Source organism: Vigna umbellata, chromosome 5 (genome assembly GCF_029865625.1).
Source record: "Vigna umbellata cultivar VRB3 chromosome 5, Vumbellata_1.0, whole genome shotgun sequence".
In the NCBI taxonomy this organism is placed as follows: Eukaryota; Viridiplantae; Streptophyta; class Magnoliopsida; order Fabales; family Fabaceae; genus Vigna; species Vigna umbellata.
In genome coordinates this window covers 67,532,797-67,550,960 of record NC_142169.1, presented here as the reverse complement: position 1 = coordinate 67,550,960, position 18,164 = coordinate 67,532,797, and the positions used below count along the sequence as shown (strand labels likewise).

Genomic DNA, 18,164 nt, shown 5'->3' with positions numbered 1-18,164 from the left:
TCAAATAAATATATAGATAATGTTATTATAGTTATTTCAAATAAAAAAAATTACGACTAAGAGTAATATTACATTAATTTAAAAAATATAATAGTGTTTCTAAAAAATAACATGAAATAAATATTCCAAGTTTATACTTCAGTACCACTCTTGTTCTACACTAAATCTATTGGAGAATATTAATTTGTTTATACTATAAAAATGATAATTGCAAACAAGAAGAAACATAGACAAAGATATTAATTTTATTGCTCTATATACTCATTATGAGTGAATTTTATCCTATCACACACAAAGTCAGTTCCTTAATATCCTTGACCACGGTAAAACCTCTAAACTAAGATTTATTGCTCCTCTCACCACATATTTCACCCTTATCTACTTGACATTGAATGTTAATATGTAAGATAACACCAAATACAAAATTCACATATTAATACACACATTACTTTAACCACCACCAATCCTCCTTGGATCAGTACCAATCACTTACATATCATATTATAAACCAATAATTGTTTTAACATTCAGATAATCACACACATTAAACACATCATAAGATATATACACAAATTTAGTTAAAATCATTATATGTTCACTCAACCACTAAATATGCTCGTTCAACGAATACTGTCTCACAATATACTCGCTTAACCACCAGATCTGCTCGCTCAGTGAGTAGTGTCTAACAGCACACTCGCCCAACGACCAAATAGCTCGCTCAATGAGAATACCAATAGAAATTACAGATTTAAATTCTTCCAAAAGTTAGCAACGAGTATATTCTCACCCAATGACTATCAAGTCAGTGGACTCTTTGAATTTGGTCTCGCTTAGTGACTACAAAGTCAGTAGCTATTTGATTTTGACTTCCCCCAACGAGTACATACTCGCCCAACAAGTCTTCATAACATAATTATACATATTTATGTCATTCCAGTCCTGAAAAATCAATTTAACTCTAACCATAAATGTCAAATCAACCAATCATTAGATAATACATAATTTAATGACTTAATTTACCTCAAATACAATCTCAACCATACAATATATCAACATTTCAACCTAGGATCACTAAAGATGATTCAAAATTCCTACTTCAATTCAACAAGTTATAATTGATCAAACAACTCAATTTCACAAACTAATTATCATACAAGCCTACAACCAGTAATTACAAGTTATCTATTAGTTAAAATTAACATAATTTGTTTTTCTTACCTGACAGATAATCAAACAATTATAAAATCATCAAAACATCTTTAGCCACACAAGAAGTCTTATATGCCTTATAAACAACATAAACACAATCACGAAACACCATTAGGACCACTACTAAGCAAATACTTTTAAAGATGACTCAAGTAATGCAAACTAGAATGATATACATGCACAAAAAACGCACAAACTAAGGAAAAAAAAAAGACAAAAACTAACTTACTCTATTGTAGAAATTAATCAGACAAAATTGAAGATCTTGCCAAAAAGATTACTCTAACGGTCTTTGACAGACAAAGGAAATATTAGTAAATTTAGGAAGATGGAATAACTCTAGAGAAAAGGATTTTTTTTGAAAGATGATGTAATATAGTATCATTAAACTTATTTATAAAAACTCTATTTATACTTTAAATTTTTATTATTAAAATAATTGAATTTTCTCATTCAAAATACACCATTGATTCTAAAACACGAATTCATAAACTCTTACCTCATACCTTTGCCAAATATTTATATAAGTTTCTACATTATTTAATATATTTTAAATTTCTTTTATTGTCTAAAAGTTTCCATTATAAAATATTAAAATCAAGAATAAGGATAAGGTAATACACATTTATATTCATTTTTGACACCTACTATAAAAATAAAATGGTCATTAAAAAGTAAAAATAAAATTATCATAAAAAAAAGTAAAAATTTATAGTTTTAAGAAAGAAAAAAAAGAATAAAAAATAAAGAAGGCGCTCTCAAATAAATTGAAGAAATTTTGAACGTGTCAAAATATCATTTTTCTAAAATCAATTCTAGAGTGGTTTCAAATAATCACTTTGACAGTAAAAAAAGAAGAAGAAATAAGATAATATGATATTGAAAAAAAAAGCAAATCATTGAGCACATGTTTATATTTCAGTTCCGATAAATCTTACTCAATTTTTTTTAAAAAAAAAGAAGAAGCAACGTTTCTTTACAAAAAAATATTAATTTTACTTTTGAAAAAAGTTCTTCAGTTACATTTAAGGTAAATACAAAGATGCACTAGATTTGATAGTAAATTAATATGAACAAAAGGCATGGGTATGGGGAAGTAGTAGTATAAGCAAGATAGTCACTGTTCACTCGGCTTGACTCTCTCGTCCATGCCATGTGCTTGTGCCATGCCTCAGCAACCAGTCTAATAGCCTAGTCACAACACGTACACGTTTGAATGTTAGATTACCCAACCCTTTTTTCTTAGTACAATCCCAAAAATTTTCACTAGTTTTTTAGGTAGAAAAAAATCCAACTACTAAAACAAATATTTCACACTCATTACCAATTACAAACGTGAAGTTGACAGTGCTGGAATTAATTCATACATTACTACCAAATCACCCCTTTACTTTACACTGCTATTTGATCTTCTTTTCTTTTCTTTTTTACCTTTCTGATTTTCTATCTAAGCCAAAGAAGTAAAAGTGCAAAGGACCAAGAAGCTGACTGGCAGATTGGTAATGTTGTATATATATGGAATACAAAGATGATGGTGAATCAAATCATCAAATAAACAAGGAAGAAAATGGGCTGCCAACTCAAAACTCAACTGGTTTTTCTCTTCCTTGTCTGGGGTTCATGGGCGTTTCTGTGCTATGGTCTCCCTAGTGAGTACTCCATATTGGCCCTCGACCTTGATAAGTTTCCTTCAGAGGAAGGGGTGGTGGAGCTCTTTCAACGATGGAAGGAGGAGCACCGAAAGTTTTATGAACACCCTGAAGAAGCGAAGTTAAGGTTGGAGAATTTCAAGAGGAACTTGAAATACATCGTAGAGAAGAATGCAAAGCGAAATTATCCTTACGGGCACAGTCTAGGATTGAACAGGTTTGCTGACATGAGCAATGAAGAGTTCAAGCATAGGTTTATTTCAAAGGTAAAGAAGCCATTTGGCAAAAGACACGGCTTGTCTAATAAGGATGATTCATGCGAAGATGCACCTTACACTTTGGATTGGAGGAAGAAGGGTGTTGTGACTGGTGTCAAGGACCAGGGACACTGTGGTAAGCTTCTATACAGTCTATACACACCTATAGATTTATTTCGAAACATTGATGATTATCTATATATATTGTTCTATCATGGTTGTGATTATGTAAAAACCCTGCTGCTGTCAAAACTCACTGCTGTAAAAACCCTTCTTTTTTTGCTCATCGTTTTTGCACATAGTAAAAGTAATTCTCACTGTATTTTAGGTAGTTGTTGGGCATTCTCTTCTACTGGAGCCATGGAAGGAATAAATGCAATTGCGACAGGGGACCTTGTTAGCCTTTCAGAACAGGAACTTGTGGACTGTGATAGTACTAATGATGGATGTTATGGAGGCTACATGGACTATGCTTTTGAGTGGGTTATGCACAATGGTGGAATCGACTCAGAAACTGAATATCCATACACTGGTGTAGAGGGTAGATGCAATGCCACCAAGGTCTTCTTCCTAAACCCTGCATTTTCCTTCTCATGCTGTTCTAAATATCTAATTTACAGTTTTTTTTTTTGTTCAGGAGAAAACAAAGGTTGTTAGCATTGATGGCTACTCCGATGTGGGACAATCGGATAATTCCCTGTTGTGTGCTACAGTGAAGCAACCTATCAGTGTTGCTATAGATGGTTCTTCACGGGATTTCCAACTATACACTGGTGTAAGTGTTATTTGACCTTTCACTATTGCAGAAGAAAAATCCAGAAAATGGAATTTGCATTCGTAAACTAGTCATTTTCACTTTTCTTGAACAGGGTATCTATGATGGACATTGCTCAAGTGATCCAGATGATATTAATCATGCCGTTTTAATTGTCGGTTATGGCTCAGAGGATGATGAAGATTACTGGATTGTAAAGAATTCATGGGGAACCTCATGGGGAATGGAAGGGTACATTTATATCAGAAGGAATACTCACTTAAAATACGGAGTGTGTGCAATCAATTACATGGCCTCTTACCCTACCAAAGACCCTACTGCTCCATCCCCAAGTAGCCCTCCATCACCGACTTCACCATCGCCACCGCAACCACTACCACCTCCGCCGCCACCTCCGCCGCCACCTCCACCACCACCACCACCTCCACCACCTCCACCGGTCAGATGTGGAGATTTCTCATATTGTTCAGCTCATGAGACATGTTGTTGCCTTCATAGGCTTTTTGATTTCTGCTTCGTTTATGGTTGCTGTGAATATGAGAATGGTGTGTGTTGCCGTGGAACCGAGTATTGCTGTCCCAGTGATTTCCCCATATGTGTTACTGAACACGGACTCTGTCTCAAGGTATGAGATATCATATCTATGTTCTAGCACTCTTTCTGAATGCAATCAAGAGTTTTCAAATTTCTGAATATACTCGTAAATTTGTGTTATGTAGCACCACGGAGATTTGATCGGAGTTGCTGCAAAGAAGAAGAAGTTTGGAAGTCACAAGTTACCATGGACTAAATTAGAACAAACAGAAAACACATTTCAACCCCTTCGGATGAGGAATGTTTTCGCCGCAATGCTTTGAATTTACTTCTTTCCCTCTTTTTGTGTTTGGATTTGCTCAAGAAAAATAATATGTTAACACCGCCATTCATTAAATATGTCCATTATATAATTACTTTACTTAATAAAATATTATATTTGAAGCACATATATTAAGTTCCCACGTGTCGTTCGTCTCAAATCATCGTCTCAAATCAACAACAAAATATGCTTCAAATGCTTTCATTTGTTATATGGATAAGTATTATCGTAAGTTAGTTGAGTTTTACTATGAATACTTATCTACATCCAACTATATTTTTCTTTAGGCAACAGGAAAAGTTCCCAAATGGCATTTTATTGTAGGGTCTCCAATTATTCATACATGCCATTTTTTTAACTTTAGATAAGTCAATGCATCTTGCAAACTACTAGGATATAGATACAATGGATAAACTATTAATTAACTATAAGTGCATATGACAAAAATGATTACTAGGAAAAACAATTTAATCTTTGAAAATTTTCTAATTTGATCTCTGTGCTATATGAATGTGTGTTTGATGATAATTGTCCCAAAATAGAATTGGAGATTAGCTATAGAAGGTCATTTGTTGTTGATTCCACGATTGGTGACATTGGTTGGGCAACTTCAAGGGCATAGGCTATGATTAATATTTGCACTTGACACATTTTCTAGAGATGCCAAAAAATGACCTTAACTTTGTTAAAATTCTCATAACCTCTTTCAGTTCTTTGATCAAAAAATTTATTCAATTATTTCAATTTCTTTGTCCTTTTCCTTTCACATATCATTTTCATTATGACTTTCTCCATGAAGAGAATTTCCGTTGAATACCATTAAGGTTCAGATTCATAGAAAGATGCATCAAGAGTTACATGTAATGTTGAGTTATAAGATCACAAAACCTAATTGTTTTTGTAAAATCGACGTAGCCAACAAAAGATACCTTGTTTTTATACATAGATCATTTTTATTTAGCTAATTTTTAGGAATTCGGACATAATCAATACAACTTGAAGATTCGTGTTTCAAGATTTGAAAGATAAAGAATCAACAATAAGAATTTTATATTTGTATAGATAAGTCTCAAGGTTTAGCACTCAAGAAGGGAGTTGATTCATAAGATAGGCAACTATTTTCACCATTATTTTCACCATTTCTCCCCAATAAAATTAAAAAAGTAACTATAGATATGAGAACTTTGATAACATCGTACTAAAAGTATTGTGCTCACGTTATATTATATAACTCATGAAACAGTGTAATAAAAATTTGAATTTAAGGTGACAATAATTTTTAAAAAAACTAAAAAGTTTTAAAAACTAAAAAGAATAGACTCTTGAACACACACATAACAATGAACACTCAATTTTATCATTTTTATCTTTAATTTACATATATAATATGAATAGTTTAAATTAATACTTTTAAATACTTTTTTCCTTTTTTTCTATACTAATATTAATTTAAAGAGAAAAATATGTTTTTTCCCAAATTATCATGAGAAATTATTAAATATCATTTTCAACCAATAACGCGTAGAGATTATATTTTAATTCAATGTAAAACTCCGTTTATCTCTAAAATACACTCTACGTATCTTCTATTAAAAATAATGTTTTACATTGACTTTTATAAATTATAATATTAATATTTTATAATTTAGTTTAAAAATGGAACACATTTTTTTATAATAGTTTCAGATAAAAGTATATATTTAACTCTAATTTGAAATGCTATATTTCCTTTTATTTTATTTAAGTTTGTTTGCTATAATTAATATTTTTTTTCCTAATTATCTAAAAATGAATTAAAAGCTCTTTTAAAAAGAAATTTGTTTTTATGTTATTAAAAACAAACATTTTAAATTAAAGAAAAACAAAAGGAGAGTTGCTCCCTCCACACCAACCGCTCGTTGCACCACCCCATACCTAATTTGTCCTTCTATAAAACAGATATCAACATCCGTTTCACCTTCAACGGATGTGGACATCCATGAACGGATGTTGACATCCGTTTACATATTTTATATTTTAGTTTATTGTTTTTATTAAAAAAAAAACTTCAACGGATGTGGCCACATCCGTTTAATAGATTTTTAAAAAGTATTTTATTTATTATTTAAATAATAATATATAAATTTAATTAATAATAATTATTTTATTAAATAAAATAAAATTAATTTATAAATAATTAAATAATAATTTTAAAAAAATTAAATAATATTTATATTTTAATTTAAAATATAAAAAATTAAAAAACTAAAAAAAAATTTAATTCAACGGATGTCGCAACCTCCGTTAACGGATGTGACACATCCGTTTAGTAAATTTATAACAAAAATTTTAATTATTATTTAAATAATAATACATAAATTAAAATTAATAATAATTATTTTATTAAATAAAATAAAATTAATTTATAAATAATTAAGTAAAAATTTTAAAATAATTAAATAATATTTATATATTAATTTAAAATACAAAAAATTAAAAACTAAAATCTAAAAAAAAAAAATTCAACGGATGCCGCCACATCCGTTAACAGATGTGGCACATCCGTTTTAATATATTTATAAAAAATATTTTAATTATTATTTAAATAATAATACATAAATTAAATTAATAATAATTATTTTATTAAATAAAATAAAATTAATTTATAAATAATTAAGTAATAATTTTTAAAAAATTAAATAATATTTATATATTAATTTAAAATACAATAAATTAAAAAACTAAATTTAAAAAAAAAAAGTTCAACGAATGTGCCACATCCGTTGAAATTTTTTTTTTTCAACGGATGTTAACATCCGTTGAAGAAAAGAGGTGAAGTGTAAAATATTTTTAAATATAAAGAATAGTTTTGGAATTTAAAAAATGTGGTGGTGCAGGAAACAAAGTGGGTGATGTAGGGAGTGAACCTCAAACAAAAGTTATATTGATTATTGGAATTATGGGCCAGCCCATTTGGTTTTCTCACCAAGTCTTATATTCTCTTTTAGTTTTTTTTTTTACATATAAAAAGTAAATAGTAAGGATACATACTATATGGCACTGATTACTGTATCTTCCTTTTTCCATTCCTCTATATCCCTGTACATTAATATTTTATTATAATATAATATTTTATTAGAAAAAATAGTTATGTAGTAAATGTTATTTAGAAAAGGTGATGTCAAAATACTTTTTCTCATAGTTTTTTTCACAATTTCTCTTTTATTCTTCCCAGACAGTTGTTTCTCAATCAATAAACGAAACACGACCCACCATGTTGTACAATGCATTCTCTGTTAGTCTCTACAAATTGCACCAATTTTTCATGTTAACTGTTGCTTCTGCAATATTTCAATCTTCCTAAATCAGAACCGAAAAAAATTATGACTCTTTCCCACTATCCACAATCTTAAAACTTGTTTTTGATTAAGTTATTGAATTTGTATTTGTTAATTGTTGCAAAGAAAGAACATTAGCTAAGGATTCTCCCAAGCTTGTCAACATTAGACCTGCACATATTAAATATGGAGAAAATCACACACTTTAGCTTTTTGACTAAAGAGCAAGATTTCCTAAATTTATGCTCAAATAGTGTATAAAATATTTTGATTTCGTATTTTTATATCCAACACTCATTCATAGGTTTCTCTATAATGCTAGAAACACTTTCAGAAGGACGGAAGGAAATTTCTTCAAAGTTCAGTGAGGCCTAACGCGTGTTTTTTTCTTCTGCTAGAATATGATTTTACTTTTACATGCTTCCATTTTTTTGTGTAGTTGGAAAGAGTTAAACTTATTTTATGGAGGTGCTCATGGAGCCATTTGGCTGAAAAAATGTTTTAACTATTTTCAAGTTTATATATCTATTTATTGTCTGTGTTTTGTAGATTTTAATTTCATATTAATATAAAGTGAAAAATATTTTTATTTTTTACTGACTGTTATTTATTTGTTAATGTTTAGACTTTAAAAAACTATCCTCCTTAATTGTATGCCTCCTTATTATTTTCTTAATATATAGGATACCAAACCTATCCGAATGATATAAATTTAACTTTCCAGCCTTTGGTGAAAATATGTTTTAATAGCTATTTGTGATTCAGAGTATTTTCTACAAAATATTTTTGTTGAAACAATAGTTTTAAGAGTCATCCACTTTGAATCACATTCATTAAATTATATATTGAATTTTTTTTAATAGTTAATCCTTTCAATTATATGTCTTACTTTTAATTTTAAACTTAATTTGATTGCACAATTAATAAAAAGAAATTCAATCATCTCATGCCATTATTGTTTTTATTTTATCTGAATCCTTATTTTTGTTTACTAGTTATTTCTTTAAACTTGTCCTTTTAGCATTTATGCCTAAATTAAATTTTAAAATGCTAAAACATTAAAAAAAATATGAGATCACAATATAAATTATTCATCATAAATTCAAAAATAATTTTCATAATAAAAAAAGGAAGATTGAAAATAAACAAAGGAATATAAGTAAAAGAAAATCTTAATCTTGATTATTAAAGGTGCAAAAGAAAATCTTAATCTTGATTATTAAAGGTGTAAAACACACAAAGTTTAATTAAATTATACCTAACAAGTGATTTACACAAACAAATCTTAAAATGAAAGAAGATCTTAAATTAATTAATTTATTTTTTAAAATAAATATAGTAAATGAATAAATTCTAATTATTTTTGTTCAAAACCTGAAACAAAAATAATAATCAAATTAACCCAAAAAAAACTGCCCCTTTTACATCTCACGTGGTGGTTGGCTTACCATCGTATAATAAAGCAAAATAAAATTATTAATAAAATATATAAAAATATTTAATAATTTTCAGCCAACATTGATTTGATATTTGAGGGAGCTTAATTTCTTATTTCTTCTGAATGGATAATTCTCTCTATGGTTGCTAAATTAGTCTGTAATTGTCAGGGCATTATCGGCATCTTGCTACATAAGTTTAGAATAACGAAAAATTAAACTCAAAATTTCGCATCTTATTAAAAGTCTTAGCCGTAAGTTACGATTGTACTAATTGTCAACTTATTAATGAAAGACAGCCAACAAAAATTGAATGGTTAGATATTGTAGTTAATGTATTTTGCAACTCGCCCAACGGAAATTTGACATGTTTAAACAGTGTCATAAATATACTTAACAGAATTAAAGTTGTCATTAATATATTTGACAAAATTCAACTTTTTTTTCTTACGAAATTCTGTTCATGAGAAGTAATATATCTATGGACAATCAATATAAATGCGAACTCTTACTTCAACAGAAATTTAAACCACATTTTATTATTTAATACCATTTTTAAAATAACTTCAATATAAAAAAAATAAGTAAATTTAATTAAGAATTGGAGATTAATATACGTGCTTTAAACGTGAGGTGTAAAATTGACAGAGACATATTGCAGTGAACAGTATTTGAAATAGTGGAATTGAAGGAAATGTAGAATAAGAAGGTAATTAAGCGGTAATTAGGGACATAATTGGATTTAAATTCCAGAATGTGTGCATTGTAGAATTTAAAATGTTTGGCATGTGTGGTGGACTGCACATGGATGAGTCAATCGTTTTCTTGACTGCCTTATTTTGATTAAAAAGGGGAAAGTGGTTGGATTAAAGAAGAAAGAGAGGCGTGAGGCACGTGCTAAGTCAAGAATGGCAGACAGAAACCCTAAAATGACCCCATCTTCGTGGGACGCAAGAACCCTTTTTCTAACATATTCATGTTACAACCCAATCTGTGTCCCGTGATCTAAGGACTCTCACCACTCTTTTCTTTTTCTTTATAATAAATGCCTCTACTATAGTCAATGGTGAGGGATTTAATTTCACACACTCTGCTACTTACACCCCATTCTGGAATTTCGGGGTGTAAATATTCCATCGACTTTACGTTACTATAAGTCAACGTGTTACCTTCTCATACTATACCCCGCAACTCATTCTTTCATCTTGTACTAAAACCACAGATTCAATCAAGAATTCTGCTGGTAGTTTATGCAGGATTTTCATGAGATTAACTTATCAATTCTTTCATATCGTACTAAAACCGGGGTATATTGAAAAACAAAATCAACACGGGAAAAACCATCAAAGACCAAAGAATGCATTATATATTTTTTTTTACATTTTTTTAGAGAAACAATTTGATTGCAATGAAAAAAACCATTGATTTTAATTGTATATTTACTATCCTACCCTTTAAGAAAACAGAAAATCGCCTAACCTTTCAATGGCCGTCATGTGATTGTAAGATCAACCCCAACCCATGCGTTTCCACTGAACAGAGAACAATATATTACTTTGGTTAATTTAAGATTTCTCAGCATTATGATAATTGATAAATGTGTTCACATAATTACGCATCAATTTACTTCAACATTTCATTGCATTAAATTTTTCTTACACTACAACCATTCACTGTTTCAGCCTCAAATTGATATCAAAGTCTGACACCTGCAATTCATGAAAATATTTTACATTCAGTTACTAGCACAGAGAAAGTTAAAAAATGAATAAGATAAAACTAGGCTGTCGCTTTATGTTTTTGAGTTTTAATAGGGAAAGAACTTAGTTACAGTACTGATTTGATCGGTGCTTGGGTTGTGATGGGGAAGAGGAAGATGTTGTTAGGGCGAAAAACGAAATGATTGAAACTGATATAATGATTAAAAGGAACGTGGACTCAGACACTCACAGGGAGGAGTTGTCTACTTTAAATATGGTCGGTCCACAACCTACTTTATTAGAGTTACCACTCTTTCTTCTTACTGCTAACTGTTCTTCGCCATGCATCCGTGACCCATCACTTTTCATTTAAACTTTCCCATTGCCATGGCAAAATGTGCACTGTGAAATTAGTCACTTCGATTAAAGTAAAAAAGCCATATACAGATACGAGGATTCTACAGATATTGAAGCAATCGATGGGTATTAACAAGTCATTTGGGAGTTGAGTCAATAACTATCCACTATTTTCGCTAATGTTTCACGGGTCAGACACAGACACACCGTTAACTGATGAAATACTATGAAACAAAAGCAATAGAAGAAATACTAAAAGCTCGTGTCTCTATCTATCACCTTCAATCTTCTCTGATTTCTCTTACGTCCTACTCATTTCACCATTTCCACAATTTTGCAACCAACCACTATTATTGCCTTTCATCTTTCTCACCTCCTCATTCTCACTCCTTCCCCCTTTCACTATTTTCTCACTTTCTGCATCGCCATCTTCACAAAACCTTATCCTACTTGCCGAGTAGTGCTGAAGGGAAACCACTACTTCCTTTTTTTGGTTGCTTCTGTCACCATATCCACTATCTTGTTGAAGAGGTTTCTTCTTTAGTTTGTTGTCACTTTAACTTAATTATTTTCTCTTTTCAGTACTATTATTAGGGTCATTAAATTTGACGGATAAAGGAACTTCCCGCTGTTCTTGCGCCGTTAAATTCATTCATTATGATACTATTGTTTCTGCAATTATTAACTGTTTGGATCATAGAGGAGACAAAATGGGCCTTTTCGTGATCTCTTGTCTTCCATCTGAATTTTCCTGTAATCGTGTGTGTGTGTGTGTGTGACGGTTCTCTTTTCTCATTTTAAGTCCTGTTGAGTTGAAGTGTGTATACTTATTCTAAACTGATCGCAATCGGTATCTGTGACTTGTTTTCAGGTTTTCATGATTGCCAGGAGGTTTATTATCTAATCGTTTTGGTCTGTGTTGAAGATTAGTGTATGATATTCGTCCTGAATCGTGAACTTGTGATCGAGAGGGTCTGAACTGTTGTTCAATTTTGGAACAAAATGGCTGAAAGGAAATTGAATATTAATGCCCCTCTCATGTCTGTGAGACGTGCTTCTGCCACATCACCGTCCTTGACGGAAGCAAGGAAAAAGATTCTAGAGAAACGTCACAGTCTTCCATACCACAAATCAGACACGACCTTGGATCAGGTAACAAAACCAGTTGCAGTTCCTTTCAATTGGGAGCATATCCCTGGAAGACGCAAGGGCAATGGTGGATCTGAGCCTCATCCTCCCAAGGCCACTTCAATCACTCCAAGCCCAAGGCTTCCTCCAGGAAATTCAAACAATGCTACCAAACAACCATCGGAAAGGGAAAATAAAGCTGCGAATAAATTCAAGTCCTCAAATAAGTCCAAGTCGTTCAACGTCAGTGTGGCAAAAGTAGACACTGAGAAAGAGAGAAAAACAGAGAAGACAGAGAAAATAGTTGAGAACAGAAGGTCCAATGTGAAGTATGATGAGGATGATGACAATGATGCCTTTTCAGATGCTCTTGAAACACTGTCGCATACAGAATCATTCTCTATGAACTGTAGTGTGAGTGGTGTAAGCGGGTTAGAGAGTATGGGCGCAAACAAGTCTGGAACCTTTTCCACAGATCAACAAACTATAGACTTCATGATGAGCCGATTCTTGCCTGCTGCAAAGGCTATGACTCTACAGCCTTCTCAATATTCTTCAAAAAAGCAATCTGTACTAGTAGAACAACAACCTAGAGATATTAGCAAATTGATTCGCGAGGAAAAGAAGCAATTGTCTAATAAGCACAGCACTGCTATTATACCATACACTGGCCAAGATCAAGAGGAAGAAAGTGAAGACGAAGGTGATGGTAACGAATATGACAACTCTTCTAATATTGCAGCTAAAGGCTGTGGGTTGTTACCTCAATTACATATCAGGAATTCATTGTGCTTAATGAATCCTGTGGCTGCGATGAAAATGAAAAATCAGGTTTCCTTGCCTCCAGCCAGTGAGGTTGTGAAACCTAACAAAACTTCTCATATTAGATCTTTTAGCCCAATTCCAGCTGTAAAGAAGGTGAGAAAAATGGACCAATTTTTCACCCTTCAACCCTGAATCAGCAAGCTCAAGTGTTTTTTTTTGACATATTTACTTACAATCATGAATATTTTCTGCAGGCTTGGGATGCAATTCACAGGAACAAATCAAGCTCCAGGGCACCGTCACCTGACAAGCAAGAGGGTAAAAAGAAATTGGCTAGTGAATCAAATAGATTTACCTATTCTGGTGAATTACTTCCAGGTAGACTCTCTCCCTTCCGTCGCTCAAGAGCAGCTGCTACTGGTATATCTCCCTCTCGAAGACCTCAATCTCCCTTTCGTGGCGTCAAGTTGCTTGGTGATTCTAGAGAAGCTGAAAATTACAAGTTTGGCAAGGTTAAATTCCACAGCGGTGTGCTTGGAAATGTTCAAGATGTGCAGTCCCTAGGAAACAAAAAAACTTCCTATTCAGGTAGTCTCACACTTGAAAAGACATTGTACATAGATACAGTCAGCACAGCGAATTTACCATCTTCAAATGTAAGTTCTTTGGATAACAAACGGAGGGTAGATACCGTGGTTGCAGACTTAGAGAGAAGAAGGGGGAAAGAAAGTAATTCCTCCATAGGATCTTCTGGAGATATAAAACAAGTACAATATGCTGTGGAAGAAAAGGTCACGTTTGATACCGAAGTGTTAAACTCTTTAGATTCCATTCCACCGAGTTTGTATAGAATTTTGAATCTTACACCCAAAGAAGGAAAAACTGAAGGATTGACAACTGATGAAAATATTAACCAAGAACCCGAGTCCTTGCCACTTTGGCAAGGGACATTAGTTGAAGATTCAAAGATCAATGGCCAGCAAATTGTTTTAGTTAATGATTCAGGAAAGCATAGTTCTGATTCTGTCGTGTCTCCTCTTCCCCCACCATTACCAAAATCACCTTCCGAGTCCTGGCTTTGGCGTGCCCTGCCTTTAGTTTCTGTGAAGAATTCTTTCCTGCACTCGAGTCAAGGTACTCAATCCCAAGCTAAGAGGGATGATTCTAATGCAACATCTGGTAATCTCAAGTGGGAAACAATAGTGAAAACTTCAAATTTGCATCACGATCATGTACGCTATTCTCAGGTAACTTTGTAAATCATTTTGACCAAATTTGTTTACCTCAACTCTGGCAGCGCAAAGATGAAAAGTTCACATTTAACTTTCTCTGCAGGAACTTCCGACGCATAAATCTAAGAACTAAACTTTGACATGAAACTCATTATCATGTTATAGTTCAAGCTCTAGGCGCCCTGATTTTTCAGCTATGCTTGTGGTATGATGTTCTCACCTTATGTATGGCATTACAGCGTTAGTTAAACATTTGGGGTGTTTTAGATTTTCACCTAGGTCAATGTTTTCATCCCAAAAGGGTGGATTTACTTCAGCTTAGACCTTCGAACTTCTTTAGGTTAATTGATCACGTCAAGCTTTTAATTTCACTCTTTATATTTACATCAATCCCTCAAAAAGAGTACATTATTCGCATCAATTTTTGAAAGATTATGTTTAGTTCTTGGTTGAACCAAATATAAATTACTAAAGTCAAGAACTGGTGTAGGTTTCATTTACAGGACTAGAAACAATGTAAACACAATGCCGAAGACCCAAACATCAGTTCTCTTTTTTACTTTCTATAAGTTATCCTGTCTTTATTGTTAATTTTTTTCCTTTCTATTGAATTTTATTTCCAGCTGTTGGCTTGAAGTCCTGCACCCTGTTGATTTTGGTGATACTGTATTGATTAGAGAGAAATCAAAGTCATTTTTTGTGATCAATAAAAGTAAAGCCTCTTCTGCATTAGTGGCGCTTTCGGTGGAATCAAGATTTCCTAACCTGCCCAACAGAAGTGTATATCGGCTACTACTGTGTGTCTGTCTTTCTTCATGTTGGTTTAGTCTTTGCAACTTTTTTCCGCTGGATCCGAGGAAATGATCCTCATGGTATCAGCATTTATTTTTTATGTTAACTGGCACAAGTGATTACTATTATCCATGATCTAGTGATCTTTTCCTTCTTAATACTCATAGAAAAGAATCCTTCAAATATTTTAGTTTCGCATTCCTCAGTACTTTGAGGACAAGTATGTACATCAGAAGAATTCTGGATTGAGATAAATTTCAGACTTTCCTTTTTGTTTGGATTATTTCTTATGTAATGCTGTTTGCCAATCTGGCACGGCAACAGGACAAAGATATTTTAATCAATTGCAACATTGATGTATTTATGTAAATTGTGAACTATATAGATACTATGAAATTTGAACCGTTTAACATAGTTCAGGTTTTCACTGCCACATATATTTATTGATTAGAGTTACTTCGGAAGCATAATCATTCGAAAGATGGATGAGTCAGTGTCTTTTTTATCTATCACTATCCTAATGTTTGTCCTTACAGTTTTGGCTTGATATTCAGTAGTAACCTGACATACACGGACATTCCGAAATTACATGAGAAGGGACAGAGTAAAAACAAGGTATCTTGTAAAATGATGTACGAACACGCAAGAGTGGTTTCTGTTAAATTTTTTAAATACTTTTTATTTTATTTTATTTTATTAAAGAATCTAAAAAAGCTACCCCTGATATCCAATTATTCTTGAACAATTACACCAACCGTATTTTAACATTGAACAAAGGTTTTGGCATACGTCTAATCAATCCTATTGGTTCAATAGGACTGGGTCACTTTCCATTGCAAGTAGTCACAGATGCTTGTGTTGTTACTGTTGCATACATATGGCAAAGTAAGAATTTCCGCCACGTTAGTATATATGGTGTTATAGTGTCGTTTATATGGTCAATCAAATTTCAAGATTTAATTTAATCTAATTGTAATCTCATTTAAACATTTTTGTGGATGTGCCCTAAATCCAACTTTGAATATAACAATTTAATCATGCCCTTAGCAGTTAAAGTGTAATTCACTGTCACCAAATCTATCATGAAAGTAAGAAAGTAAAACCTTTGATCAATTGCAGTGGAGTCTAACTTTTTCCAAACAGGGGAAAAAAGTTCTGATATTTCCTCATTAAAATTTGACCTCTATTCAAAATTTCAAGCTCCAGCTCCTTCTCTGCAAATGAACTTGAGAAGTTCTTCCAGATAGCTCAATGATTTTTGAGAATAATGAAGCCGTGAAGAATAGGTTGTTGAGGTTGGATTTGAATTTGAATTGGGGACAGACATCTTGGAATGCTACATATTAATAATAGTAATGAATATGAGTGAAACATCTACCCTACATTAGTCACACGTGGTTGGTCCAAAAAACAGGATGATAAGAATTGATTAAAAAAGAAGAAGAAAGAATTGAGTCCACATGTGGTAATGTGAAATGTGATATGAGTGATTCTGGTAAGAGAACAAAAATTAAAATTGAGTAATTCTGCGCCAGGTAATTAATGTGAAATGTGATATGGTTGAGAACTTAAGATGTAGACATGAGAGATAATGGGTATGGTAGTGAAGATGATGAGGTTTACTATTTCTGCCAGCCCAAGACATTCCGGCCTCATGCTGTTCTCCACCTGCTTATCCAAAAGAGCCACCTTTAAAAGTTGTAGTTTGAAATTTAATGGCTCCTTATGAGGAGATTTAAGGAAAATTTAACAACAATAAAAAAATTGAATAAAATATAAAAAAATAAATATTATTTTTAATTCAAAATCTTAAAATAAGAAATGCATCAGTTTTTGTTTATATATATATATATATATATATATATATATATATATATTAATTATTCAACTTTTTTTTACCTGTGTACACCTTAAAACTTAGATTTAAATTCTCAACAATCCCAAATACAAGGAAATAGAATATTAGTTTCATAAAGTCAATTTGGAAAAAGATAAGAAATAAAATGGAGAGGGTTAATTTGTTAATGGAATTAAATTATAGTGAAATTAACATTTTAAAGCATTATAAAAACATAAAAGATTTAAATAATTTATTTTTAAAGATAAAAAGTTAAAGCATCATATTCTTACTGTTTGTTCCATCCTTTTTTGATGCAGCTTCACACTCTAACACTAGTGCAGCGAGGGGCTTTTACCGCGGTTGATTTTCACTATACGTCGCGGTTCTTGAACCGCGGCATATTCAGCCGCGGTAGTAAGTCAGACACTTTATGCCGCGGTCATAACCGCGGTATATAGTCTGCGCAATATGCCGCGGTTGTCTAGGGAACCGCTGCCTAAATTCATTTTTTTTAAAAAAAAATTCAAAAAAAATAATTAAAAAATGCACTATATGCCGCGGTTCGCGGTTGAACCGCGGCATATAGGCCGACAAATATGCCGCGGTTAGTGTCAAAACCGCGGCCATATGTCTCGTTTTTAAAAAAAAAACGAAGCACTATATGCCGCGGTTGTGGTTAGAACCGCGGCATATAGGGGGAATATGCCGCGGTTGTGGTTAGAACCGCGGCATATTCCCCTGCAGTTTTTTAAAATTGCAGGTCTGTTTTTGTGATATCCACTACCACAAAAACAGACCTGCATATAAAAACATTTACAGAAATGCAATTTCAACATAACAAACACATG

At 32.1% G+C, this 18,164-nt stretch overlaps 2 protein-coding genes and 1 long non-coding RNA gene across 5 annotated transcripts; 2 read left to right on the top strand and 1 right to left on the bottom strand.

Annotated features, from left to right (window-relative positions):
• Positions 1-2,740: 2,740 nt before the first annotated feature.
• Positions 2,741-4,878, top strand: LOC124841015 (cysteine protease XCP1-like). The gene is made up of 5 exons (XM_047317180.2): positions 2,741-3,254; positions 3,447-3,679; positions 3,756-3,893; positions 3,988-4,518; positions 4,613-4,878. Exons 1-5 carry the CDS (start codon positions 2,780-2,782, stop codon positions 4,748-4,750), a joined length of 1,515 nt encoding a protein of 504 aa, XP_047173136.1. The 5' UTR covers positions 2,741-2,779; the 3' UTR covers positions 4,751-4,878.
• Positions 4,879-11,670: 6,792 nt separating this feature from the next.
• On the top strand, positions 11,671-15,890 carry LOC124841014 (uncharacterized). Of its 2 annotated transcripts, none has more exons than XM_047317178.2 (5): positions 11,671-12,090; positions 12,431-13,605; positions 13,707-14,699; positions 14,788-14,889; positions 15,308-15,890. In XM_047317178.2, exons 2-4 carry the CDS (start codon positions 12,562-12,564, stop codon positions 14,815-14,817), a joined length of 2,067 nt encoding a protein of 688 aa, XP_047173134.2. In that variant the 5' UTR covers positions 11,671-12,090; positions 12,431-12,561; the 3' UTR covers positions 14,818-14,889; positions 15,308-15,890. The 2 variants fall into 2 exon arrangements, with proteins under 2 accessions (XP_047173134.2, XP_047173135.2); XM_047317179.2 differs by lacking the exon at positions 11,671-12,090 and adding an exon at positions 12,100-12,312.
• LOC148198835 (uncharacterized) lies at positions 13,117-16,855 on the bottom strand. 2 transcript variants are annotated; one of them, XR_015786957.1, is made up of 4 exons: positions 16,580-16,847; positions 13,686-13,941; positions 13,451-13,552; positions 13,117-13,255 (listed from the first exon to the last, which is right to left on the bottom strand). It is a non-coding gene; the product is annotated as an uncharacterized LOC148198835 (long non-coding RNA). The 2 variants fall into 2 exon arrangements; XR_015786958.1 differs by having other exon boundaries at positions 13,122-13,260; positions 16,580-16,855.
• Positions 16,856-18,164: the final 1,309 nt, after the last annotated feature.

Coding starts and splice junctions, on each gene's coding strand:
- LOC124841014 (XM_047317178.2), top strand. CDS start 12,562: ATGGCTGAAAGGAAATTGAATATTAATGCCCCTCTCATGTCTGTGAGA. Junction 13,606..13,706: donor CAATTCCAGCTGTAAAGAAG/GTGAGAAAAATG, acceptor TATTTTCTGCAG/GCTTGGGATGCAATTCACAG. Junction 14,700..14,787: donor ATCATGTACGCTATTCTCAG/GTAACTTTGTAA, acceptor CTTTCTCTGCAG/GAACTTCCGACGCATAAATC.
- LOC124841015 (XM_047317180.2), top strand. CDS start 2,780: ATGGGCTGCCAACTCAAAACTCAACTGGTTTTTCTCTTCCTTGTCTGG. Junction 3,680..3,755: donor GTAGATGCAATGCCACCAAG/GTCTTCTTCCTA, acceptor TTTTTTGTTCAG/GAGAAAACAAAGGTTGTTAG. Junction 4,519..4,612: donor AACACGGACTCTGTCTCAAG/GTATGAGATATC, acceptor TGTGTTATGTAG/CACCACGGAGATTTGATCGG.